The 27092-nt window shown below is 36.1% G+C and overlaps 1 protein-coding gene across 7 annotated transcripts; it reads left to right on the top strand.

The window, feature by feature from the left end:
- The first annotated feature begins 7739 nt into the window (after window positions 1-7739).
- On the top strand, window positions 7740-25191 carry LOC107848108 (ribonuclease H2 subunit B). Of its 7 annotated transcripts, none has more exons than XR_007047206.1 (12): window positions 7740-8227; window positions 8446-8539; window positions 10905-10964; window positions 11249-11350; window positions 13804-13880; window positions 14245-14368; window positions 14659-14723; window positions 21513-21653; window positions 21795-21864; window positions 22161-22433; window positions 24007-24094; window positions 24764-24803. XR_007047206.1 is itself a non-coding variant. In XM_047399554.1 (12 exons), exons 1-12 carry the CDS (start codon window positions 8087-8089, stop codon window positions 24884-24886), a joined length of 1164 nt encoding a protein of 387 aa, XP_047255510.1. In that variant the 5' UTR covers window positions 7763-8086; the 3' UTR covers window positions 24887-25191. The 7 variants fall into 7 exon arrangements, 6 of the variants coding, with proteins under 6 accessions (XP_047255510.1, XP_016548276.2, XP_016548279.2 ...); XM_047399554.1 differs by having other exon boundaries at window positions 7763-8227; window positions 22161-22236; window positions 24761-25191; XM_016692790.2 differs by having other exon boundaries at window positions 7768-8227; window positions 21513-21548; window positions 22161-22236; window positions 24761-25191.
- The last annotated feature ends 1901 nt before the right edge of the window (window positions 25192-27092 follow it).

Genomic DNA, 27092 nt, shown 5'->3' with positions numbered 1-27092 from the left:
ACGGTTCATTTCATAGGATATAACAAAAAAACACTTCTTTTGTTAAACAATTTTCACTTCACACCGTATAGCAAGCCCTGCATAATTGACATACTACTGCTTAATTGTTAAAAAAGAAAATAGACAACATAGGTAAAAAGGAAAAAAAATTGTTGGTAGGGAAAAAGTTATGTAGTGGGAAGATTCATCATTTGCTTACTACAAGATAAAAAAGAGTGAATACAAAAGCTTTTTCCTGGCGGTTGGGTGCGATGTTGTGGGATGAGCTTTTGTCCAAACAATGAACACGGAAAGAGACATGGAGGTAATACCTACTCTCTGTAGTCTCAGATATTTGTTCCCTAGGAGAAAGTTCATTTTTTTTAACTTTGAGTCGTGCCAGGAGAACACTCTTTCACTAGGATAATGTACTTATCATTTAAATAAAATCATGGCCTCGGTCACATCTTCTATGTAAAGTAACATGGATTATTTTGACAGCTACTGCTACAATCTGTTACTTTATCGAAGTGTTAAAGGAACAAAATTGACTTAGTTGATTAAGAGTAAATAAGGGGGGATAATGACTCTAAAAATTAAAATCGGGTCTGAATTTTGTTGTATTTGGTTGTTCATCAGGGGATGTTACAGGACTGTCATTGGTTTACTGGTTGAATTGGTTACTTTTTTATGCTTAGAAAGTGACACACAAGAACTGTAAAAGGTATTTGCTAAGCAGCTGTTTCTCCTCATATCGGAGAATACATTTCTCATCGAAGTGAAGCTTTAGTGTACCGGACTGTCCTTTTTAGTAAACAGTGTTGACAATTTTTTGGACTTTGTTAGTTCATTCCAACTGCAGGTCTATGTATAACCTGTATTTGCAATATTTTGGGTCTCTACTTAGTCATATGATTAAAAAAAAACTAAAATTTGTAACAAGTTGGTACTGCCAATATGCTTGTAAGGTAGTATTGAGACCTAAAACCAAAGGCTTAGAAGCAGAATCTTGAGGCGATTCGACGAAATAATAAAACATAGCTCTTCCAGCAATTGGATCAACTGTAACATATCCTGAATATTGGTTAAAATCTACACCTTCAGGTTGATCAGGCCTGAATATTGGTTAAAATCTACACCTTCAGGTTGATTAGGCAATTTTTCAATTTTATCATTCTCTTTGAGTGAATTTTGAGGTCTTACATGTACTGGTGTAGTCCTTTGTGACACAAATCTACTACTAAAAGGGCAGCCCGGTGCACTAAAGCTACCGCTATGCGCGATGTCCGGGGAAGGGCCCCACCACAAGGATGTATCCATTATTTAGTAGCAGTAGTAGATTTTAGTAGATTTGACACAAATCTACTACTGCTACTAAATAATGGATAATTAGTAGTAGTAGTAGTTTTTTCTATGTTTTGCTTCAAATAATACCCAATTTGTTTTTAGGTTTTTAAATTTACAACAATACACTACATTAGATAACGCTAACAAGGTTAGGAAAAAGAAGTAGAAATATGTTGTTTTAACCATTTTTAAGTTGTGTAAGAGATGATCACAAGTGAGTATTATGATTTATCTAGGGCTAACATTGTGGTCTTCTGTTTTGGAGCTAAGTCATTTTTCTTCTTCTGTAATTTTGGGATATTGTTGATGATTTTTAAATTGTATTATTGTACTTCATCAAAAGACACAAATGGAAATCATGTTAGGTCATTTTTCTTTTTTTTTTTGGCTCGAAATACATGAAACAATATAAGGTTTAAGGATAGTGTTTTGGTTCTATCTTATCAACAAAGGTTGATATTTAATACAATGTAAGTATAGTGTTTCAGTAATATCGTTGTTTACAAGTAACTTTTGTCATAAATGATGGAAGTTTGTTCGATAAATTATTTTTTATAATTCAAGGTAATCAAACAATTCAAAATGATTTCATCAAAGAACATTTTCCCTTCTTTTCCTGAAGAGCTTTTGCTCATATCAAAGACAAATAGTCTTACTGGCTTTTATGTCGAGGAACTTTCAGGGAACATTAGAAGAGAAGGCTTATTTGGCAACTTATCGTTTAAATAAAATCATGGCCTCGGTCACATCTTCTATGTAAAGTAACATGGATTATTTTGACAGCTACTGCTACAGCCTGTTGGCATCCAACATTATACAAGTCATATTACCTTGTATTTTGAATCTAACTGATTCTTCTAACTTCTTTAATCATTAATGAAGACAAAATTTCTTAAAGCAACTGCGTGTTTTACATTGAAGTGAAGTAGGTAGTAACACTACTGGTTAGATGTATTATGAGGCATTGATTACTTCTACTATCGAGATTAATATTCGAAATTAAATAAGGTCCTACTATAAGTTTGTTTACTTTTTTGAAAGATAACACTTCAGATATTAACATTACATATTTTAATTCCCTTCCATTTGTATCGCAGGTGCCACTTTGAGCTTAACATTACGGACGCCAGTGATACAATTACCGCAACAGTGTCAGAAACGGTGGTAGAGACAATGTTATCCCTCACTAGCGAACAAATTTATCAAAATGTTGCTGCCCAGGTACATAACTGCATACTGCTACAGCCAGACAAAACTCATCTTCGTTGAATCCTATTATAGCAGTAAACATCTTCGTTGAATCCAATTATAGCAGTAAACAAAAATGCTCCATTACGTAACCTCCTACTCACTGCGCCATCTTTTCTCCTTTCCATTCAGAGAGAACCGTTGTCTATTGTCCGTACAAATCAACAGTTTGCTCATAAACTGTTTAGACTCCAGCTACAAAAGCCGAGCTGCAGATTTCCCGACCAAACACCTGGTGTGTTGGCTGTTACATCCTTCGTTGAAGCAGAAAGCCGTGTTGTTCAAACATTATCATCACCAATGGCTCCCGGAGAAACAGGTAACAAGCAAAAAGTCGAACTGCACACTCCAGCAAAAAAGGCTTAAAGGTAAGAATGCTTTCAATAATTTGTTTGCTATTGTATCGTACCTTCACTTTAACTTCTTACTTGGAACCTTTGCATCAGGTGACACGTGAAAAGAAACATCCTGCTAAAAGGGCCACATAGGTTGCAACTTAAGTATGACTCTGGACTAATACAAAAGTAGGAAAAATCATTGCTTAGGTGCTGTAGTAATCTGAATATGAAAAATGGACCTTTTACTTTCTGCGGCCTTGAGTATCCCAAATTTCCTTTTGGACTTTGCTTAAATTTGGTTATGACCATTTTGCCTGCTCAAATTACCCTGTTGTTCGATTAATAGTCAACTTTTTCTGCAATATCTCGCCGAGCTACTTGTGATGGTCATTAATGACATGGTACAAATATTGGTTCATCGATGATGATCAATTTGCTCATCGTTTTCAACAACTGTTTCAAAGTTTGCTACTCGGGCAAAATTTGTTTCCGCTATGTTTTATCGCTGACATTTATAGCATGTCAACCACAATAGGCCGGTAAATATAATACTCATGCTTCCCTTCATTGATTCTTTGTACTCCCTACAATCAAAATTAATTTGTCTCTCTTTTGTAGCCTCTCCGTCTGGACAGGTAGATAGAACGATCCTACACCTCTTCATTACTGTCTCCCTTTACGACATCATCGTACTAGAAAAATAGAACACTGTATTTTCCTTCGCCTGCTTAAATTATCTGTACAGGTGGCAAATGCCTAAAGTTGGATGCAGCCAGGTTTGCCTAAATGATATGGCGTGTACAGCTAGATTTTGGTTACTTACAGCTTGATTTTGCTTGCCTCCACCAATGTTATACAAGCGGCTGCATCAACACACTTTCATTTTGGTGTAACTAAGGGGTCGTTTGGTTTGAAAACAAGTTATACAGGGATTAGTTATGCTGGAATTAGTTATGCTGGTATTATTTTTTAGTGGTTGTTAGGATTGTGGTACTAAAAATAATATATAATGCATTGTTTGTAAAAATATATTATTTGTTTACAAAAATAACCCTCACTTTAGTTAATTATTTTTATGTTTGTATTTATATGGTTTTTGTTTGTATTTATATGGGTTTTTTTTTTCCATCAAATTAGAAATTCACGTCTCTTTTTTTTTTTTTTTTTTTCCAATTCTTATGTCTCTTTTTTTCCTCCCATCAAGTGTGAAGACCCTTAAAAAAGTGATTTGAACTTTTTGCCCTTCATTAAAAGATTGTCCTTTAGATAAAAACATCTTTTTACTATTTACCTAATAATATTTAATTAATTTTAGGACTACAAATCCAACTAACATTGAATTCTTCCCCCCCTCCCTCCCTCTTTTTAAGGACTGCGTATATTTTTTTTTAAATGAACTCTATTTTGTATTAAATAAAAGGAAAGTAAAAGTCTAGCAAAAACTAAAAAGGGTTAAAACAAATCACTCTTATTTGTGTTAGTTTAGTTTATTTGGAATTTAAAATATTCTATTATTGATAAATAATTAATGAAAGTAAAAATCAATCATATTTATATAATTTCTTTATTGAAGAAAAAAGTTTTGAAATCTATAAATTGAGAATTCTTTTAGAAAAATACAATAATATCTAATATGAACATATGGAACAAGATATATTTATTTTGTTCTTAAATGATTCTTTATTATTTGATTTGAATTTTCTTCTTTTTTTTGGTCGCCAAGATGCATCAAAGAAATATATTTTTGTAATATTTAGTTTACTTAGATGCATTGATTTCGTAGTTTTCTTTTTTCCAATTTTGTAGGTATCTTGAAGATGAATGATGATTATGATGATATAAACAATTAGTGATCAAAATTTTGAGTCATATAAAATATTATGATTATTTTTTCTTTCTAAAACACCAACTGTAATTTAAGGGGTTGTCAATATATTTTACACCTACCTCATTTGTATCTTTAATATTTACAACTACTATATATCTAATTAAATAAATTCTCTTACTATTTGAATAAATATCGTATTTAGTGTAGCATTTAAATTCATTATAGTGAGGTACACGCGCGAGGCGCGTACACCTAAACTATATATATATATATATATATATATATATATATATATATATATATATGAGAAAGCGGAAAGAAAAGGGTTTCGGGGTACTTTTGTCATTTATAATTTTATCCAAGAATAAATTAACTTGGGATAACTTATACCACCAAATATGTGGTATATAACTTATCCCGAGATTATTATTAGTTCCGGGATAAGTTATCCCGAGTATTGTGAACCAAACAATGTATAAAAAAGTTTATCTCGAGACTATTTTTTTTATCCCAAAATAATTTACCTTAGTACCTCACACCAAACAATCCCTAATAGTATAATCACAACTTAATGTAACAGACCTACATAATAGTTTTTGTACAAACAGCTTGCACTGGAAAAGCTGTGACGTCTCTCCGATATATTTACATATTACTATTACTTAGTATCTACCAGCCAGTTTTTCAGAATTATTATTGCAATAATGGCATGTACGAAGAGGTAAAGCTTCAAAATATAGAGTTTCTCATTTCTGTTAACTTGCAACAAGAAGGGAGGATGAATATCTATTTCCTTTTCAGAATTTACATCCTAAATGCATGTTATCGACTGACGAAATCGATTTCTTATTATGGTACTTTTGTTAAAATTTGATACAATTTTAATAGCGGCATATAAAATGGACGATTACAAATGATAGCAACGTCATATTATTGGGCCTTCACTAGCGTGGGCTTCTACATCTAGTCTTATCTTATAAGAGGGAATGAGGTAGGAGAAGCAGGCACGTCTCCGTCAACATGCCTGCTTCTCCTGCTTGCTACTCTTGTCTGCTGCTTTCTCCGTAATTTTATTATATCAATAAAAAAATAAAATAAAAATAAATATTTATGACTTCTGCTTCAGCTGTTTCGCCAAGTATTTTTGTATAGTAATTTTGTTATATCGTTTCTAATTAGACATGTTTGCTTCGTTGTTTTAATCATGATTTTACTATGTCACTTCTAATTAATTACTATGACCATTTGAAATTTTGCACAAGTATTTTTTATAGTAATTTTGCTATATCACTTCTAATTAGTTATTGTGAGTCATTAAGACATGTCTGCTACGCTGCTTTAATCGTAACTTTACTATATTACTCATAATTAATTATTATGGTCATCTAAACATTTGAAAATTACATAGAAAATATTATAAATTACAATTGTTAACAACTTAAAATATCTATAAAAAAAAGTAACTTGTTATATATTTTTAAAATATGTAAAAAAAATTATAAATCACAATAATTAAAATAAACTTTTTAAAAAATATTTGTTGGGCCCGTGCTATTAGTAACTAGTGATATAAACAAAACAAGTAGGAGTATAGTATATGAGTCAAATTATGTATTACTTTAATTGCAAGGTAGAATATGGGAAATATTTTCACTAAAACAAGAAGTAATTTAAAAGAAGGAGAAAAAATGAATTCTCTACTACATATGTTGCAACGTCTCTAATTACATGCTCTTACTTCATTATTCCTTGAAGTGGTTGCTATGGGGAATAAAAGACAAGAATACAATTGATTCCTTCATTTAAGTGTTTTTTTTTTAACTCTTTTCAGATAAGTAGTTCTGAACAAACCTCATTTTTACCTTTATAGCCGTAGCCCCATCCTTATCAGACAACGCTATATGAACAATAAATTTCACATGTGAAAAATTGATTGTGTCATTCCACTCTCCAACACACCTCATCTTCACCATCCCCACCCTCTACCCTCGTAGCCTCCTATCACGCCACCTTGTATGAAAAATAAATTCCACAAGAAGCATTTCATGTTAATTGTATCTTATTCACCTCCATTCCCCATAACCCCCAATCCCCTATTCCACCTTAACCTCGTATAACATACTAAGGGGTCGTTTGATAAGTTCCATGGAATAGGCCAGAATATCCCATGAGGTGGGATATTTCATTGGTTTATTTTATTTCTCTCTTTTCGTGGGATATTAATTCCACCATTTTAGTATAAATGGTGAGATAAAATAGTTCGAAAATTAAGTTATACCTTATAACAAACATGAGATAAGGTTAATCCCAAACCTTATTTCGAAATTATTTTTCTTATCCCTTCTACCAAACAACCCCAATCAAACTTTGGCGTTCATAGATTATCATTCACTCTTTTGGTTCAACTCTATACAGCAGGAGAAGTTGTTTTGTTGTTGGAAAGGAAGAAAGTTACTGTTGTATTAAAATTAATTAATATAGTCACTATCATGCTTGGTAATTCTTTAGTTGCTTTGTATAAAAATTAGTAGCCTAGGTGTGATGTTTGATTATCAGTTTATAATGTTGGAGTATAGTTTATGATTCAAATTATGTATTATGTTAATTGCAAGCTAAAATAAATAATTCATCTCTATATATTGCAACGTCTTCAATTACATGCTCTTACTTTATCATTCCCTAAAAGTGGTTTGCGCTTGAGAAACAGATGACGAAATATAATTGATTCCTTTATTTAATTAGTTCTCGCTTTTCTTTGTTCCTATTCTTAACTCCTTCCAAGCAGTTCTTAACACACTCATCTTTACCCTCACACCAGTAGCCCCTATCCCCATCACCCCATGCTGTATGAAAAGTAAGTTTCACTTGTGATATATTGATTATGTTATCCGACTCTCCAACACACTTCATCTTCACTCTCACCTCCACCCTTATAGGTCTCTATCTCCACCACCCCACACCGGATAAAAATAAGTCCCACAAAATAGCATTTCATATTAATTTGTATCTTCTTCACCCTTCAATACGCATCATCTTCACCTCCATCCCCCCCAAAACTCTCAATCCTTAATTCCACCTTAACCTCATATGATATTTCTTTAGATTATGTATCAATACTTTTAGAATAACATTATTTTATTTACATACCAAACAAACATACAAGGAAAAAAGCTCGTTATTTTTTTTTTAAAAAAACAACCAAACACATTTTTCCCCAAAAAAATTTCCTTCCTCCCAAACACACTTTTCACTATTGCTTGATTGGGAACAAGTAATCCCATCATATATATTTCACAGCTAAAATATAAATAATTCAAAAAATAATTATTTATTTTATTCTAAAATTATGATACCTTATTCAAATAGTTTATTCATGGACCATCCAACTACTACAACCCTTTACTTTACATTGGCACCTAATCGCCGACCAATTTGGGCGCCAATTCCAAATTTCTGCAAAATTTATCCTTTCCTCTCACATCCACTGGTAAAGTTCCATTCTTTACTAATTATTTTTTTAATTTTAAGGTTAGAATATTAATGGTGAATTAGTTAGTAATGCTGTGTTTTTACTAATCCCACCATATACTTATTTTTTTAATCATAAGGTTAGAATATTAATGGTGAATTAGTTAGTAATGCTATGTGTCTTTACTAATCCCAGCATATAATTAATTTTTTTAACTTTTTTTGACTGATTATCAGAGTACTTTTCCTCCTAGAAGTTTTTCTTGTGTCAGAAAGAGTTCAATGTCTTGGTGGGAGGGTCTCAATGAAGCTCGTGTTCTCATCGCACCAGGTACGTCCTCAAATACTTTCTCCCGTTTCAATTTGTTTGTCTGATTTTTGTCTTGACACGAAATTTAAGAAAGTTCATAGTTTTATTGCACCTGGTAGCTCCTTAATACCCCCTCTATTTCAATTTGTTTGTTTGGTTTTGACTTGACAGGGAATTTAAGAAAGCTCATATTTTTATTGCACCTTATAGTTCCTTAACACTCCCCTGTTTCAATTTGTTTGTCTCGTTTTAACTTGGTACAAAATTTAAGAAAGTACTCCCTCCGTAACTTTTATTTGTTTTCGCTTCTTGAGGTCAATTTGACTAAATCTCAAAGCTAAATTGAAGTAGATTAATTAAATATTTTAAATTTAAAAGTTAGATGGTCGAAAACTATACAAAAAATGCTATAAGTTGCAATCCTTCTCATACTAATATGATGAAAAAACACATCTTAAAATGTTGGTATAAGTTCATGTAGTTTGATCACGAGAAGTGGAATTGCGACAAGTAAAAAAGTGAACGGAAGGAGTAAATAAGACTTTTGAATCTTGTTGTCTTAAATTAACTATATGTAGAATTTATCAAAATGTGTCTTTAATTTTGTGGTCGGAGACATGCCAAGTGGAAAATTAATATTAAAGAGCTGGCAAAAAAGAAAAGATAATTTTTTTTTTTTTTGCAAACGGAGGGAGTATTACAATTTTCTTTTTTTTTGTGTGTGTGTTCATTTGCATCTCTTGGCTTGAGATTGTGTGTCTTTTTTTTTGGCGCTGTTTTTCTTTTGAGATTTCGGATGTAGTACTATGTTGATTACACCTTCATTATGTCTTGTTAGCAGGAAAGGAAGAAACTTTCTACCGGGTACTATGGTTCATAAATTTCTTTTGTGCACATTTATTTGCATCTCTTGGCTTGAGTTTGTGCATCTTTTTTAGTGTAGTTGTTTTTCCCCTTCTTTTGAGGTTTCGGACATGGTACTATGTTGATTACGCCTTCATTATGTTTTATTAGCAGCAAAGGAAGAAGCTTTCAATTGGGTACAAGGGTTCTTGATTCTCGTATCTTTGATTGAATAATTTGCTCCATAGGAAATTTGCTTAGCCTGTAATTTGGTGGGCAAGTTGAGTACGTTATGTGTGTAATAGTTGCTTTACGTGGAATATCGTCATCCATTTGGAATCTAAAAGAGTGTCTTAAGCACGTAAATTATCGTTGCTTAGGAGTCAGTAGCTACATGTAAGATTCATTGTCAAGGATGGACACAAAAATTGAAGAATCCATGACTTGTTGGTCCTTCCCTGATATGTCTTTAAACCAATACTTATCATGTAGTCAAGTCTTACAACAACAATAACATACCCAGTGTATTCCCACCTAGTGGGGTCTGGGGAGGGTAAAGTGTACACAGTCCATACAACTACCTCAGAAGAAGTAGAGAGAGGCTATTTCCGATAGAACCCCGACTCAGGACAAAAAAAACAATATGCAAAGACGTAATAAAACATAAAACAAGATGAAATAACACACCCATGAGGAAAAACATAAACAAGATACCCACAAAGTAGTACTATACACTATCTAACCGAAAGTACCCAAAGCCCACGAACAAGAAACTCCAAGATAAGCGTATAGCACTACGACTACTAGGATGGCTGCGGCAAAGCATCCCTATCAACTAGCTAAGACCCAATCCAACGGACTAGCCCTATACCCTAATCCGCGTTCCTCGTAAGCTGCAACTGCTCCATGTCATGTCTAATTACCTCCCTCCAATATTTCTTTGACCAACCTCTACCCCGCCTGAAACCATCCATATTCAACCTCTCACACCTCCGAACTGGGGCACCTCCTCATCACATGCCCAACTATCTCAACCTCACTTCCCGCATCTTGTCTTCCACCGAAGCCACTCCCACCTTCTCCCGAATAGTCTAATTTCTAACCCCATCTCCCTTAGTAAGTACACATTTCCAACGGAACATCCTCATTTTTGTCACCTTCAACGTTTGGATGTAGGAGTTTTTGACTGGCCAACATTCTGCTCCATACAACATGGCCGGTTGGACTGCCGCTTTATAGAACTTGCCTTTAAGCTTAGGAGGTACCTTTTTGTCACACAAAACTCCAGAGGCGAGCCTCTATTTCATCCACCCTAGCCCAATACGGTGAATGACATCCTCGTCAATCATATAGTAAAGTCTTGATTTGGAAATAAACAAAGTAGCTCATTCTGAAAAGAAAGAAAGAAAAACTCATCTTTACATTTCTCTTGTTGTGTCCCTGGTACATGGGAATAATGATATGTCAATCTCTTAGACTACAGCTTCAGAATCTTCTATAATCAGTTGACTGCAATGTGAAAAATCTCGGTTTGATATTGCAGAGCCTTCTAAGGATGGGAACAAGGTAGAGCAGCTATTATCTCTACGACATCCAAAATCTGGTGAATTCCTGTACTTTCCATAAGCTGCCTGTTTTAGATACCTTCCATTATGCATATTTGTTTTACTGTCTTTTCTATGGTTATAATTCTTTCAAGACAGTGGCTTGAGACATTGTTCTTGTGGATGTATCGAAATTGTTATGGGTCATTTTTTGTTAACCATGCCCCAACCTATTGCTGATTGTCATATTATCTTTTGGGAATTGGTTATGCCAGTAAGATTGTATTAATAGTCCCGTAGCATTGACATCCATTTTTCTTTTTTTGATTGGCTTTTGTGACAGGAAATGCAACATGTTACCTTTGTGTTGATGGATCTCTCCAAGAACTTCACTGGTTTAAGCAATCTTATGGATCTTGGTTCCTTGGGGATTATGTCTGTGAAGGTAAATATTCCTCTGAACATGGTTTAATTCAAAAGCTGAGAAGTCTTCATTTGCCATGGTTGCACAGTTATTTGTCTTGAAGAACCAATCTCTAAAAGGATAGTAGTTTATAAGAATTAAGACTTTGTTTTTCCAAATGACAACTGTAAGGAAGAATGTGGTCATTGCAGTGGCCTCATTTGGTAGAACAAGAAAAATTGAAATAAAAGAAACATTGTTTTAGACTCAAGTTTGATTTTCTATATGTGTTTTATTCTTGCATGTGAAAGATTTGATCCAGGAAGTAGGAGGATGAAGCCTACCTCTCACTCTTGAAATTTAAACTTACCTGGAAGGAGGATTAAAGCTACCTCTCCAGAATAATCTGAAAAAAAAAAAAAAACTAAAAATTTTAATCCCACATGAATGCAGGTAAGGTGTTTGGACTATCTTATTTATTTTTGGCATAGTTCAACTAACCTACTAAAGGCACAACTCGGGCTTTACCGTACAGAGATATACTCCTACGGCTTGCTCCAATTTCACCTGCAGTGTCTCGATTGAGCAAGGTTGAGGGTTTTGCTCCTTGTGTGTACTTCCTGTTGTGTACAGTATGGATGTGTAGTAGTGTTTGTTAGACTATGCCAAAAATAGATAAGATAGGCCAAATACTTAATATGCATTCAAGTGGCCCAAAATTTTTGGCAGGGCCAGCTCAAGCATATTCGTGGCCTAAGGCGAAAATCAAACGGAGGCCTTAAAATTTTAAGAAAAAATGACTTTCTTTTAATGAACTCTATTTTCAAAATTATAGAGTCGATTTTTTCTAATTATTCTTTTTTAAGTAGTAATATAATATAATCTTTCTTAAGACATAGTACATTAGACATATGAACTTCTTCTAATAATTCTTTTCTTTTATATAAAAAGTTTATTTTTTCTATAAATAATATTCAATTTTTTTTCAAAATTTATTTATATTATTATAAAAAATGAGGCCCCTCAAATTTGGGGGCCTAAGGCGGCCACCTATTTTCTTATTAGGTAGAGCCGCCCCTGATTTTTAGATTATTACTATCTTCATTTCAATTTATGTGCCTAATTTGAATAGGCACAAAGCAAGAATTTGGAACTTGTGGTCATAAACATGCTAAAGCATCTGGTCAATTGGCCTTACTTGCTACATCTATTAAAAGAAAGGATCTTGGGGGATAAGTGAATTGGGTGGATCAATTGGTGCTTTTCAACTGCAAAGTTTTAGTGATTATAAATGGGACCACTGAAGATTTCTTTCTCACACAAATGGGCTTGAGACAGGAAGACCTACTTTCTTCCTTATTCATCCTGGCAATGGAAGGGCTTAGACTAATGTCATGCAAGGCAATGCCTCCATCAGATCAACCGTTTCGATATTGGGATTGGGGGATCTAATAGAGTCGACATATCTCACATACTTTATGCCAACGACACACTAATCTCTTGTAGGGCTGAGGAGTACTAACAAGGGTATCATAGAGTCATTTTGTTATTATTTGAAGTTGTGTCTGGGTTGAAGATCAACTCGGGGAAGAGTTCACTGTTTCCTGGCATTGAATTGGGGGACTTTCAGCCATTCGGAGAGAACTTGGGGTGCCAAACAAGTGAGCTTCCCACTACCTATCTTACCATGCCCGTAGGTGCCAAATACAAGTCTAAGCAAGTGAGGCAAGAGATTGAAGAGAGGTTTGAAAAGAAGTTTGCAACTTAGAAAAGAGAGTACCTATATTTTGGTGGTGGTAGTGGTGGTGGGGTGGGGGGTGGGGGTGGGGAGTATCCTTATTAATAGTGTACTTGGTTCTCTTCCAACCTATCTTATGCCCCTCTTTCCTATGCATAATGTAAGTAAGAATCTTGAGAAGATCAGAAGAAACTTCTTGTGGAATAAAAAACGAAGCTTGGAAATTGGAAAAATCAATATCTGACTCAATGTGATTACGGCAAAGGGGAATGTCAATTTGCAATGGATGCTACTTATGTAGCAAGGAGTGGGATTTCAGCAGTCATCTTTTTTGCACTGCACAATGTATAGACAGCTTTGGAATCTATTTTTAAGTCTGTTTGTTGAAGTGTGTGTCTGTGTGACCATCTCATCTGAAATCTTAAGATGTTATAGATATTTTGATTAGTTATATCTTCAACACCCCCCTCACATGTGTGCCTGATTATTTTATGGCAAAGTCCACGGAAATTTGTGTAACCATCTCATCTAAAAACTTACGCGGTTAGCAAGCACACTTTAATTTAATTAATTATATCTTCAACATGTCAACTTGACTTTCATTATGCTTATATTTACCGTTTGTATTCTTGCTAGAGAAACCTATTAGTTTTATCTTCTACTCGTTAAATCTGTCAATGCTATTAGTTTTGATCTCTAGAGAAAGTCTTAGTTCTTTCTTGGTAGTTCTTCTGTACTCATTTATTTCTCGAAACAGATGGCCGTTTGTATACTGCAACTCCAGTCGATCCAGTTTTTGTTCTGTTACCTATTTTTGAAGAAGCAAGAATGAAGGTATTAATTTCTAACTTCTGAGTAATTTATCTCTCTGCAAAGTTTCTTATATAAAGAAACTGCTAACGAAAAATTTATAGTAGAGAAGTGTAATACTTGAAAGTGTATTTACACGTATGTTGCTTTATATATATTTATTAAAAAAAGTAATGCTTGTAAACTACTTTCATTTGACTATAAGAATTTGGCGACAAATAGGTGAGTCTGTTACTCCTTTCTTCTGTATGACTGCATAAGATTCAGATTATGTTCTCTCTGTTGGCTGGTGAGTTTCCTTTGCTGAATGCATCGTTTGCAAGAGACAACTGTCTTCCATTTGAAGAGCGGTTTCTAATTGATCTTTTGTTTATCGTGACAAATGCAGAAAAATGATGATCCAGGAAAGTTTAGGCAAGTGGATGAAATAATTTATGTTGTAGGCTATCCTGGATATCAGCATCTTTCTTCTGTTGCTGAGAACTGCATGCAAGTTGTTTGTGATGTAAAAGGTGATAATATACTATCGTCCTATACTCCAATTTTTTGGGTCTCATTATGCTAGATGGCATGACACCACATATTTATGGAGTATTCTATAGATATATCTTTCATGTACCCGACTTAAAGTTGTGTTGCAAATAAATTGTAGTGAAACTACAAAAATTTTGAGATCTAACATGGTGTAAATCATAAAGCATTTGAATCTATAACATTTATTTTTGGGCTGGTGGTAAATGTCTAATTCAATTTAATAATGCTTCATCTTTTTCTCCATCCCTCTCCCTTTTTTTGTCAACAGCTGTAGGAATGACAAAGTTTTTCAGGCTTAATGATGAGAAGGTGCTGAAGTGGTTATGCTTGAAGGTCAGATTTCATCCCTTACAAGCTCATATAGAGGGTGGTTATTTGCTTTGGAAAAATGTACTGCGATGATCTTGTTCTAGCATTCAGGGTAAAAATTGTAGCTTTCTGGAAATTAGAAGTTCACGTGTCCCTTCTTGTGATTGATTCTCCAGTATCTGATCTTCTCAATCTGCAAAAAGTACGAAAAACCACCTGTAACTTGTTCCAGTTAATGGCCTATAATAGTTTAGTTTGTAGATGGATCTTTCGTTAGTTATGTCTACATTGAGTTATCAAAATGCTCCTACAAGTGATGGTAATTATGTAGTCCATATAGTTATATAAGAAAGTTTCTTCCACATGATCCGGCAGCCACTCTGATACCTTGCAGTATAAGCAAACTTGAATAATTGGCAGGGTCTAACTTGCTTCCTGCTTAGTCATTAGGTTTGAGCTACGATTTATAATATCTAAGAGAAACAGCTTAGCACCACCGTGGATGTGTTATAAGCAAATGGAAATGATGCAACTTGGGTGTAAAGTAAGTCATTTAGTTTTAATGGCTAAAGAGGAACACCCAACCAGTGTCTTACCTTAAAGGAACTAATATTCTCTTCTATTTTGAGGTGTTCTTTATATTTTGGTTAATATATACTTGTAAGAAGATTTTCGTAGATCCAAGAAGAAAAGCTTGCCAGACCCCATCTTGTGGGAATACACTGGGTTTGTTGTTGCTGTTGAAAGAAGAAAAGCTTGAATTTGGATTACTGAATGACTTTTAAAAATACAGAAAGTACAGAAAAGAAAGGTTCTGCCACTCTCCTGGATATGATCCTATGTAGAATGCATTCTACTTCATATTCTAGTATCTGCTTGAAGAATTCTCATATCCAAAAGTTGAAGGTGGCGGAAATGAGGATGTTGCGTTGGATGTGTGGATTTACAAGGACTGAGAGGGTTACGAATGAGATTATTCGGGAGAAGGTAGGAGTGGTGTCAGTGGAGGATAAAATGCGGGAAGTGAGGTTGAGATGGTTTGGTCATGTGACGAGGAGGGGCATGGATGCCCCAGTTCGTAGGTGTGAGAGGTTGGCCTTGGATGGTTTCAAGCGGGGTAGAGGTAGACCAAAGAAATACTTGAGAGAAGTGATTAAACGTGACATGGAGCAATTACATCTCACTGAGGACATGACCCTGGATAGGAAGGTTTGGAGGAAAAACACTAGGATAGAGGGGTAAGGTGGGTGGATGAATCGTAGTCAATAGTTAGGAGGGCTTTGGTGTCCTTTGTTTGGTAATGTACAATTTTTTTGTGGATGTTGTACCTATGTTAGTTTTATCATGTTTCATGCTTTTGATGTTTTTGTATATTGTCCTTTGTCTTGAGCCGGGGGTCCATCGGAAACAACCTCTCTACTTCTTTAGAGGTAGTGGTATGGACTGCGTACATTCTACCCTCTCCAGACCCCACTAGGTGGGAATATACTGGGTTTGTTGTTGTTGTTGTATTCTAGTATCTTCTTGCTTCTCAATTGTATAGTCAATCACTGTAATCCGATGAAAAAGGAAAAATAGTATGTCTTTGGTTAAATGTCAAATTACTCTCCTGTTAAATTTTTTACTGTTTAAATACAAAGAGAGGGAAAAATGTAAGTTTTCTAGAAAGATGAATGGATCTTGATATTTGTATCAAGTAAATGTGGTTGCCTAATAGAAATGAGTATAGATAAAGCTTTTTCGATATCGCGACTTGCTGTTGGAGATTGCAGAGATGAGAATGCTCAGATGGATGTGTGAGAATATTAGGAGAGAGATGATTATATGGGGTTAGTGGGAGTGGCCTCCGTGGGACAAGATGAGGGATGCAAAGTTGAGATGGTTCGGACATGTGACAGATGCACCCGTAAGCTATTGTAATGACCCAAGATTACCCCCGGGATGTCACACGGTGCTTAGGACTGCAAGTAGCTTGAAGCTAGCTCATTGTATCTTCTTGACATTGAATCATAATAAACTTACTTTAAAACATGAGCGGAAGCTGTAAACTCAATAATCTGAATTGAAAACATCATCTGAAATATGCGGAAATCTAAAGACAACTATCAAGTCTAGACAAGCCTGTAGACATACTGAAGAGCTATTGGGACAGGTTCAAGCTGACCCAAAAAAGGTCAAAAACCATGAAGTCTGAAATAACATAAGCTAAACTGTTGAAAATAAAACATAATTCAGGTCGTCAAAACATGAAGACTCACCAACTGACAGGAGGTAGGAAGTGGTGATCGTAGCTAATCGTAATGCTTAGAGCGAACACCGAAACCTACATCATAATAGGAGGTAGAACACAGAGAGTATGTGGTCAATACTTATGGAATGTTCTGAGTATATGGGGGTGCATGCAATAAGTAAGACTAATTTATATCGTAAAGTGAAAACATGCATGCTCAATGTATACAGACTCACCGTAATTCATGAAATAAAACTGAAAGCTGAAATACCATAAGCATAAGTAGTAAAACATAATCTGGTAAGGTCGGTGAATCGTTATACTTAGATTCTAATATCAATGTTTTGTGGGAGTTTTTCTTAACCGACATGAACCACGTGAGTTAACGTGGAGTTCGATGCATACACCCCATCGAGAGGATCCAATATACATTGCCAGGGCATAAATGCATGACTGAGTGGAATCCAATGTATACACTCCACTGGGAGGACCCAATATACCTTTTACAAGGGTATAAAGGCATGACTATTGTGGATTCATAAACATAAAGCCAAATGGCTAAGTAGGCCTGTGGTGGCATGTAGTTCTAGGACGTGCGTACGCTAAACCCATGTCCGCTCGGTGCTTAATAGTACTCCCAAAATCATGCAAATCTTCATAACATATGAAATTCATCATAAAATAAGCATATGAGTTTATAAGTCTGAAACCAAATATGCTTCTGCTTCTAATTCATATCCATAAATTCATACGTGAATTTCATATTGAATTTTGAGATCTTAATGCCACATTTCATATCGACGGAACTAAATCATTCTAAAATCCATTACATTTACCAACTTAAGGAATTTCTTGTTAAATATGTATAAATCCAAATCAATAGGGCCAGTCATGTGAAATAAGTCATAAACCAACCATGAATCTTAGTAGGAAAGTGTATGTAAGTGCATGAGGAAACAACAACAACAACAAAAAACCCAGTATATTCCCACATAGTGGGGTCTGAGGAGGGTAAAATGTACACAGTCCATACCACTACATCCGAAGAATTAGAGAGGCTGTTTCCGATAGACCCCCGACTCAAGACAAAGGACCGTAGACAAACGTCGCAAGCATACAACATGATAAAAATAACAGAGATACAACAACCACTCAAATAAAGTATATTAACCAACAAAGGACACCCCCCAACCCCCGCATTACCAACCAAGTTACACCAAACTCTCCTAACTACAGCCTATGACTTGACCACACACCTTAGCCCTCTATCCTAATACTCTTCCTCCAAACCTTCCTATCGAGGATCATGTCCTCAGTGAGCCGTAACTGCTCCATGTCACGTTTAATCACTTCTCCCCAGTATTTCTTTGGTCTACTCCTACCCTGCTTGAAACTATCCAAGGCCAACCTCTCACACCTACGAACTGAGGCATCCGTGCCCGTTCTCATCAAATGACCAAACCATCTCAACCTCACTTCTCGTATCTTATCCTCCACCGACGCCACCCTCACCTTCTCCCGAATAATCTCATTCCTAATCCTATCAGCCCTCGTGAATCCACACATCCAATGCAACATCCTCATTTCCGCCACCTTCAACTTTTCGACGTGAGAATTCTTAACAGGCCAACACTCCGCTCCATACAACATGGCCGGCCGTACTGCAACTTTGTAGAATTTGCCTTTAAGCTTGGGAGACACCTTCTTATCGCATAAAATTCCCGAGGCGAGCCGCCATTTCAACCAACCTGCCCTAATACGGTGACACACATCCTCATCAATCTCTCCATTCCCCTGAATCATAGACCTAAGGGACTTAAAACTATCCCTCTTACAAACCACTTGAGACTCCAACTTCACTACCACTTCGTCCTCTTTCCTCGAGTCACTAAACTTGCACTCCAGGTACTCCGTTTTGGTCCTACTCAACCTGAATCCTTATGTACGGAAATAATCACGGATATGGACTTAGGAGAGTGCGTGTTGGACCCGAGCCTTGTCATGTGCAATTGAAGTGTAAAAGAGGCCCAAAATGCACCCAAATCAGCCCATAAATTACACTAGATGAGTGCCCACTCTTTGAAGGGTCTTTTGGTCATTTTAACTTATATTTTGTAATAGCTATAAAAGGAACATTGTAGGGTTTTAGACTTAGTTTATGAATGAAATTGTAAGTTAAAAAAACACAAGTCCTCTTTCCTTGAGGCATCCAAAACCGAAATTAGGGCTTAGACAAGTGTAGAATCACTTGTGTTTGCATTTGCTTGGAAACATTGATGCTTGGGAGGTGGATTCCGATCTTTTGTCTTTGTAAGAGATGGATTTATTGTTGTGTGTAGTGTTAAGGGTCCAAGAGTTACCATTATTGGGTTCTTAATATTATACCTTCATGTGGTCTATCTATCTATCCTTTTTCTTTTGTAATCTTGTATCTGTTTTGAATCTTGTATTGTGAAGTCGTTTTTGTTGTTGTTGTTGTTCTTCTCATTGTTGTTTCATCTTGTGTTGTTAACTTAGTTTGTTATTGGCTGCAAAAGGTGTCAAAAACCTAGTTATATTGTCCTTCTTGTATTTCATTCTTGAATCCGAGAGTGGTCTTCAAAAGGGTCCTCGATTCTTTGAATTAGTGGACTGTTTTTGGAGTGTGTTTGGACTGTTTTGAGCCAATTCCGTGTGTTCCTTGGTTTTGTTATATCACCTTAGCTTCCAGGGTTTGTCTCCAAACCTCCAACTTATCATTAACACCTCGACGTGATTCATCAATCAAAACTACATCATCCGCAAAAAGTATACACCAAGACACCTCACATTGAATACTCTGTGTCAACACATCCACCACCAAGGAGAATAAAAACGGACTAAGAGTTGATCCCAGGTGCAACCCTTTTAAGATCAAAAAATGCTCAGAATCCCCTCCCACAGTCCTTACCTGAGTCTTCGCCTCCTCGTACATATTCCTAATCGAACGAATATACGCCACAGGACCCCTCTCGTCTCCGAGCATCTCCAAAGAACCTCCCTAGAGACTGTCAAACACCTAGTTATATTGCCTCTTCCTCTCTCTGTATTGCTCAACCAATCTTCGCACTAGGTGAATTGTCTTAGTCGTCAAGCGACCAAGCATAAATCCAAATTGATTCTCTGAAATAGACCACCCTCTCCCAAATCTTTCTCAACTTCTGCTCCACCACCCTCTCCCAAATCTTTATCGTGTGACTCAACAATTTAATACCACGGTAGTTGTTGCAACTCTAAATGTCGCCCTTGTTCTTCTATAAAGGAATCATTGTGCTCTATCTCCATACCTGGGGCATCTTAGCGGACTTGAAAATGTTCTTGAACAAATCGGTCAGCCACCTTAACCCTGCCTCACTAGCAAACTTCCAAAAATCCACCGGAATCTCGTCGGGCCCCGTCGCTCTGCCTCTTCGCATCTTGCTAATAGCCTCCCAAACCTCCTCCACATTAAAACGCCGACAATAGCCGAAATCGCGACATTCTTCAGTGTGCTTCAGTAATTTGCGAAGTGCATGAGGAAACATAGAATCAAAATCATGTAATTTGAGTATGAACCCTAGTTGTAAATTCATAAACTTGTTTAGGAAAACGAAGTTCTTGGGCACAAGAATGAAAGAAAACCCTTGTTCAAGCCTCACATACCCAAACTTATCGATTTCTTGAAGGAAACCTTGAGTTTGAAGTCCTTGAAGTTGAAATTTGAGAGAAACCCTTGTTTGAGAGTTCTTGAGAGTTTGAGAGGAGAGTCGATGATTTTGCGTTAAGGAATGAGGGAAAATGTTTCTGTATCAGTTATAGGGTCATTTAGGATTAAAATAACTAGTTTACCCTCGAAAAATTGAAGGAAAAACGAAATTTTTGCATCTCCGTGACCACTGGCGTGGCACAACCTTATCGCCTCAAACCAGTGGCGTGGCACGCTGATATCACGGCAGCGAATTGGCGTGGCTTGTTGATATCGCTCCAGGCTATTGTTTTTCGCGTTTGGGTTGTGCCTTGCCTCCATGGCACGGGCCTAGCGCGAACCCATATTGTTTTGGGGTTACGTTTGGCCCCGAAACTCATTCTAAAAATTCCGAAACACTTCCTAATGGTCCAGTTATCATTCCTAATCATCAATCAACCTTAAAATCGCATCAAAACGCATGGTAGCTATCAAAATAAAATCATGGAACTTATGGGGTATAAAAACTATGTTGCTCGGACTCTTTAAAAATGGCGATAGGTGCGTGTCGGATCCTCCAAAAGTAGTGCATTTTTGGATGATCTGACACAGGTGAAACATTAGTTTTGGAGAGTCCGAGCAACATAGCAGGTATGAGAGATTGGCTGTAACAAGAGTTAGGAGAGGTAGAGTTAGGCCGAAAAAGAACTAGGGGGAGGTGATTAGACATGACATGATACAACTCCAACTTGAAGACATGACCCTAGATAGAAAGGTTTGGAGGTTGAATATTATGCTAGAAGGCTAGTAAGTAGCCTAGAGTTGTCACATATTATGTGGGAGTGGTAGGGGCTATTTAATAATCGCATGGTCTCTTATCGATAACTCTTCTTTTGTGCAGAGTGTCGAGCAAAAACAACCTCTCTACCTCATGAAGGTAGGGGTAACATCTACATACATCTTACCATCCCCAGATCGCACTTGTGGAATTACACTGGGTTTGTTGTTGTTGATTTGCTATTGGAGATTAAGTGTACATTTGGTTGGTGGTGCCTTGTTTATATCTAGTAAAGTCTTCTTTGTCTACAATGGTCTATCCATCTTAGAAGATGTGTAGTCTCTCAGATGCAATTTTCATTATTTTCCATGTTTTCATGACTCTTAACTCTTAAGATATTTGCAGGTAATCCAATTAAAGAAGACTTTGTTGACACTGGATAAGAACTATGCTGCTCGAGATAAGAAAGAAATATGTATGTCTCTTTTTGAATTATGAGTTTGTTAAATTTTTTACACGTGAAGATTATGATTCACATAGCCAACTGTGGTCCATCAAAGACATTTCTTGCGTTGCTGTTTGTTTAGGAAACTCTTCAAGTATATGGACCATTATCTCCTTGTCTTTAATGTATCCTTGGTTTTTAATGAACCAGGGAATAATTTTTTTTGGCCAATTCAGCACGCTTATCATCTTAAATATGTGGTTTGCTGTCATGTCCATATGAAAGCTAAAAAGATTATACTAATTAATGCTTTTTGAAGTAAACAGTAGCTGATGCAGTATCTATAATTGGAGAGTACTTAAAGGAAGAGCCTTGGTTGAAACTCATCTGCAGCAAATTAAGGTATTTTCTTTAACTGATAAATGGCCGAGTTTTTCTGATTGTTTTTAAAATTATTTGTCTAGGTATCGTTAGATAGAGATTATGCTTTTACACAATATCTTGAAAGGCAAAAAATGCAACATGAGGTGAGGGCGCAAGGCATATGCCTCGAGTCGAGGCAAACAACTTTCAGAACCTATTCTCTTATTTACATGCTGGTAATCGCTAATTCACAAACATATATGCTTCAAATGTAACACTGATAGTTTTTATCACAACTAGTTGGTATCGCTCATTGGATTCGTTTCTTCCATCATGTTCTATTCTTAGCTAAATTCTTCTCTGTGCGTGATTTTATCTAACTTGTCCTGTTTCATATCTCCTTTCAGTATCTTAGTGTGGAGTCATGCTTTATCTTCTATGTTTGCTAATTGCACCCTCTGTCAGATGCTGCTATCATATTCAACCTTATCTGATCTTTACAACCGCACATCATCATCTTAACATCTGCATGTTTATGACATTCTCTCAAGGATATATTGAGCCTTGGAGGTCCAATATCCTCTCATATATACCATTGCTAGTCTCACAATACTTCCTAGTACTCTTCCCCTACACTTTGTTATGTATTTCCTATTGTATAACATTTTTGGCACTCATTCATTTCAACCATCTGCCGGGGGTCTATCGGAAACAACCTCTCTACTTCATTAGAGGTAGTGGTATGAACAACGTACACTTTACCCTCCCCAAACCCCACGTTGTGGGAATACATTGGGTATGTTGTTGTATTTATTTCAACCATCTTGTTTAATTTAGGTGTTGCGTCATCATCTACCATGCCAGTCTTTTGAAAGTATGAATCTAAATATTCAAATATATTTATAATAGTAAGTAATAACAATAGTAATAAAGTATTACTTCCTCAATCACATTTTATGCTGACATACTTGTATTTTAGTTTGTTCCCAGAACGATGATAGATTTCTCCTTTTGGAAACTTTCTAATCTTGGCATCCTCATTTTATTCTTAATGACATGACTTGTTGGGACTCATTTGATATAAAAATTCATTGTTTTATAAGAGATTAATTGAAAAAGACACATGGACGCCACACATTTAAAGGAGAATTTTGGTACTTCGCATATATTTGACTTACATGTCAAAAGTCTTCTTTTTAATTTCTTAAAGTCCGTGCCCGCTAACATCTTTGCATAAAATTGGATGGAGGGAGTATTAAAAAGAAACTAGGCAAGAGGGATCATCGAATGATGCAATTGATGGCACTTTATACTTCAAAGTAATAACTAACGTCTATTATTGCTCATAGGATAGGCCATTGGATATTAATAAGGTGGTATTCATCCTTCATCCTTTCAAGGTTGCATCTAATTGTGTTCTAATAAGTAAGCTTCCAGCTTCTTTTCATAATACCATAAGTTTTCTTGTGACCAAATTTGAAGATGAAGTACCACTGTATAACGATGATATCTGGATGGATGTGTTTCTGACATTAAAAATCGCCGTTAACATATTTAAGCACCTGCATTATGGCTAGCCTGCAATATACTGTTGCGTGAGTTATAAGGCGTGGAGGGACTTTCTGGCTTAGTAAAGGGGCCTTACCGGTGTTGTTTAGAGGGCCTATGTTCCTAGTTAAAGTGTTCCTCTTGATGCTAACTGACAATACATTTTAAATTGGTGGTGGTTATGTGGCAAAAAACTCATTGTCTTCTCTTTACAAGTGCTCCTCTAATTTAACCATTTTATTGTTATCATTATGATTACAGCATAGACTTGCAAGATGACACAAAAGCGTCAAATTCTGAAATAAATTCGTCACCAATGGAAAATGGCTTTGAGTCCTATCATGAACAGGTAAGTAACCATTTTTAAACTGGCTCTGATCCCATGACTTGGCGATTGGGAAGTATTCTCTTCTATGGAACCAGGAACGAGGATAATAAACTGTGCAAGAATAATATCATCCTGTCTTGAAGCATCATGAGAAAGATAGAAATTGAATCTTATGTTTACAATATGTTTCTCTCCCAGGTCGTGCCTACTGTAATATTTGTTGCAATTTTATGTTTGGGCAAAGCCTACATGTGCATGAAGAACTAATTTTGATGTTACGGATTCTTCTTTTCCATTTCTTTCCTGCTTTGGAAGATGAAGGATAAATTAAGTTGAACACACTTTGTTGAAGAGTTATAGTATTATATATAAAGAAAACTATATGAAGGATATAGATCATAAATTGCTTTTCGTACGTATATTATTAAATCTTGAAAATATTTCTGGTTTTGCCACTGCTTGTATGTATTGTTGATGGACGCTTTAATAGAGAAATAGTATATTGCTGCAGCAATGATATATATACTCTATTAGCTGCTTAGCATGCTGCATAACAGTGGACAACCAAAAAGGAAATCACGACAGATAGCCATGAACTTGTCCATGTATTTAAGATGGTACTTAAATTATTTACATTCAGTTTTTCATTTGCAATGTGCATCACTCCTTTTTGTCTTTCCAAATCAGCAGGGAAAGAGTGAAGGTCAGGAAAAGACTACCAGGAACAAAAGACAGACTAAAAAGATCAAATTGGAGACCAACTCTCTTAATATCAAAGACATGTTTAGTAGGGCTACTAGACGAGGAAAATGAAGTTATGAAGCATCAGAACACAGATTAATGACGTAAGAGGCTTCTCGGAGCAAGGTATTACGAATGTGGGGGAGGGGATGTCATTTAAAATGTGATCGAACAGGCTTGGAATGAATTGGATGGCTTAGTTTCTGATCTTGTGTCATCGTTGCTGTTGAAAATAGGTGGTACATGTATCCAATTTACTGTTAACGCTTCTTAGTTATGTATGCAGTGATGTTGCTAACGTAGTGTATGCTCTGCAAAATCAGCTGTAAAATGCAAAGTCTGTTTTGAAATGGAGACAATTTATTGTTCTTATTTCATTTTACTAGTGTTAGAAACTCGCTCGATATGCAGGCGGTATTGATTTGTGATCAAACTGTTTGAGCATATATTTAAATCGTTTGGTTTAGCATAATTTAAACTTAAGTCCTGTTTCTCTTTCTCTCTTTTTTTTTTTTGGTAGAAAAGACAGTTTCATTACTATACTTCTAAAAAGGGTCCTTCGGAATTATATTTCATGTACAATCACTGAGAAAAAGATTGTGCTAGTACACATAAGATGGTGGATTGAAATGCAATACCAAGTTATTGAAAAAATCAGATTGCAACGATCATGCTTGTCATTTTTTGGGGTGTTAACATATATCTTAAGCCCCATATTAGTAGCATGACATTGTTTAGTTTTTTCTTTGGAGTTCTTAAGATGTCTGCCCAAATAGTTTCAGTTTTGTACATTGGAGGAATTATAAAAATACTTGTTCTTTTAAAAGTTTCGCTAAAATATCTGTCACTTTATTCTGCTCTTTGAAGCTATGTAGCACCTCTGATCTACCCAGTCTTCGAATCAACCACTTGCATTCTTCAATGATAACATCATCCAATAGGTCACCTTCTTTATGCATGAGAATTAAGTACTTTTATAATCAATGTTTATTTCAATGTGGAGGAGATTGTTTCCTTCCACAATTTTAGGGCCTTCCATCAGAGCAATCAACTCCATTTGGTTGTTCCTAGCTATGGGAAAGCTTCTACAGAAGCCAAGTCATCAACGGCCTCCTCCTTTTTTATTATACTCCTTTTATTTCATATTACTTGACAGGTTTGTCATTTACAGGAGAAGTTAATAAAAGGTACAAATTGACTAGTATGATCATAATAAACTCACATTAAATAATGTCATTAACTATTGAAGTTAACCACCCTTTCATTAAATTACGAAGGATAAAGTTGGAAAAAGATGTTCAATTATCTTTTGATTCTTTAAACAACAACAACAACAAACCCAGTGTATTCCCACCTAGTGGGGTCTGGAGGTAAGATGTACGCAGTCCATACCTCTACCTCTAAAGAAGTAGAAAGGCTGTTTTCGATAGACCCCCGGCTCAAGGCACGAGATACCACACAAACACATAGTAAAGCATAGAAGCAGATTACATAACATAAATACGGCACCCATAAGTAATACAAAACAGAGGAAAGCAGAGGAAAGCACACAGATTCGTAATAAAACATGGAACACGGAACACGGAATCATAACAGGAATAAAACCCCCACCAAGTAATTCCCTACACTAGCGACCCAAAACTGGCCCTAGTCCTCTGCCCTAATTCGCGTCCTCCAGACCTTCCTATCTAGGGTCATGTCCTCGGTGAGCTGTAACTGCTCCATGTCCCGCCTAATCACCTCACCCCAGTACTTCTTCGGCCTACCCCTACCCCGCCTAAAACCATCCAACGCCAGCCTCTCACACCTACGGACCGGGGCATCCATGCACGTGTCCGAACCATCTCAATCGGGCTTCCCGCATCTTGCACTCCACTGAAGTCACACCAACCTTCTCCCGGATAGTCTCATTCCGAACTCTATCTCCTCTAGTCAGCCCACACATCCAGCGCAACATCCGCATTTCTGCCACCTTCATTTTTTGGATGTGGGAGTTCTTAACTGGCCAACACTCCGCTCCAGTAAACATGTAAACTATTTTGAAATAATTTTTTTTTAGCAAACACGCCAAGTAATATTAGATGGAAGGAAATATGTATTTAATTGTCATTATTAACATCCTCAAACAACATTAACTTGCAATCGTCCTTAATGGCCCTGCAACACGTGATTCGGATTAGTCGGGGCTCCAATGCAGACAACGGACACCGAAGGGAAAAAAAAACTTGCAATCGTCTATTAGTACTTAGTTAATTATGCTAGTTGCTTTTAAGTTTTC

The sequence above is a fragment of the Capsicum annuum genome, chromosome 11, assembly GCF_002878395.1.
Source record: "Capsicum annuum cultivar UCD-10X-F1 chromosome 11, UCD10Xv1.1, whole genome shotgun sequence".
Classification (NCBI taxonomy): Eukaryota; Viridiplantae; Streptophyta; class Magnoliopsida; order Solanales; family Solanaceae; genus Capsicum; species Capsicum annuum.
This window is presented reverse-complemented; position numbering and strand designations above follow the sequence as displayed.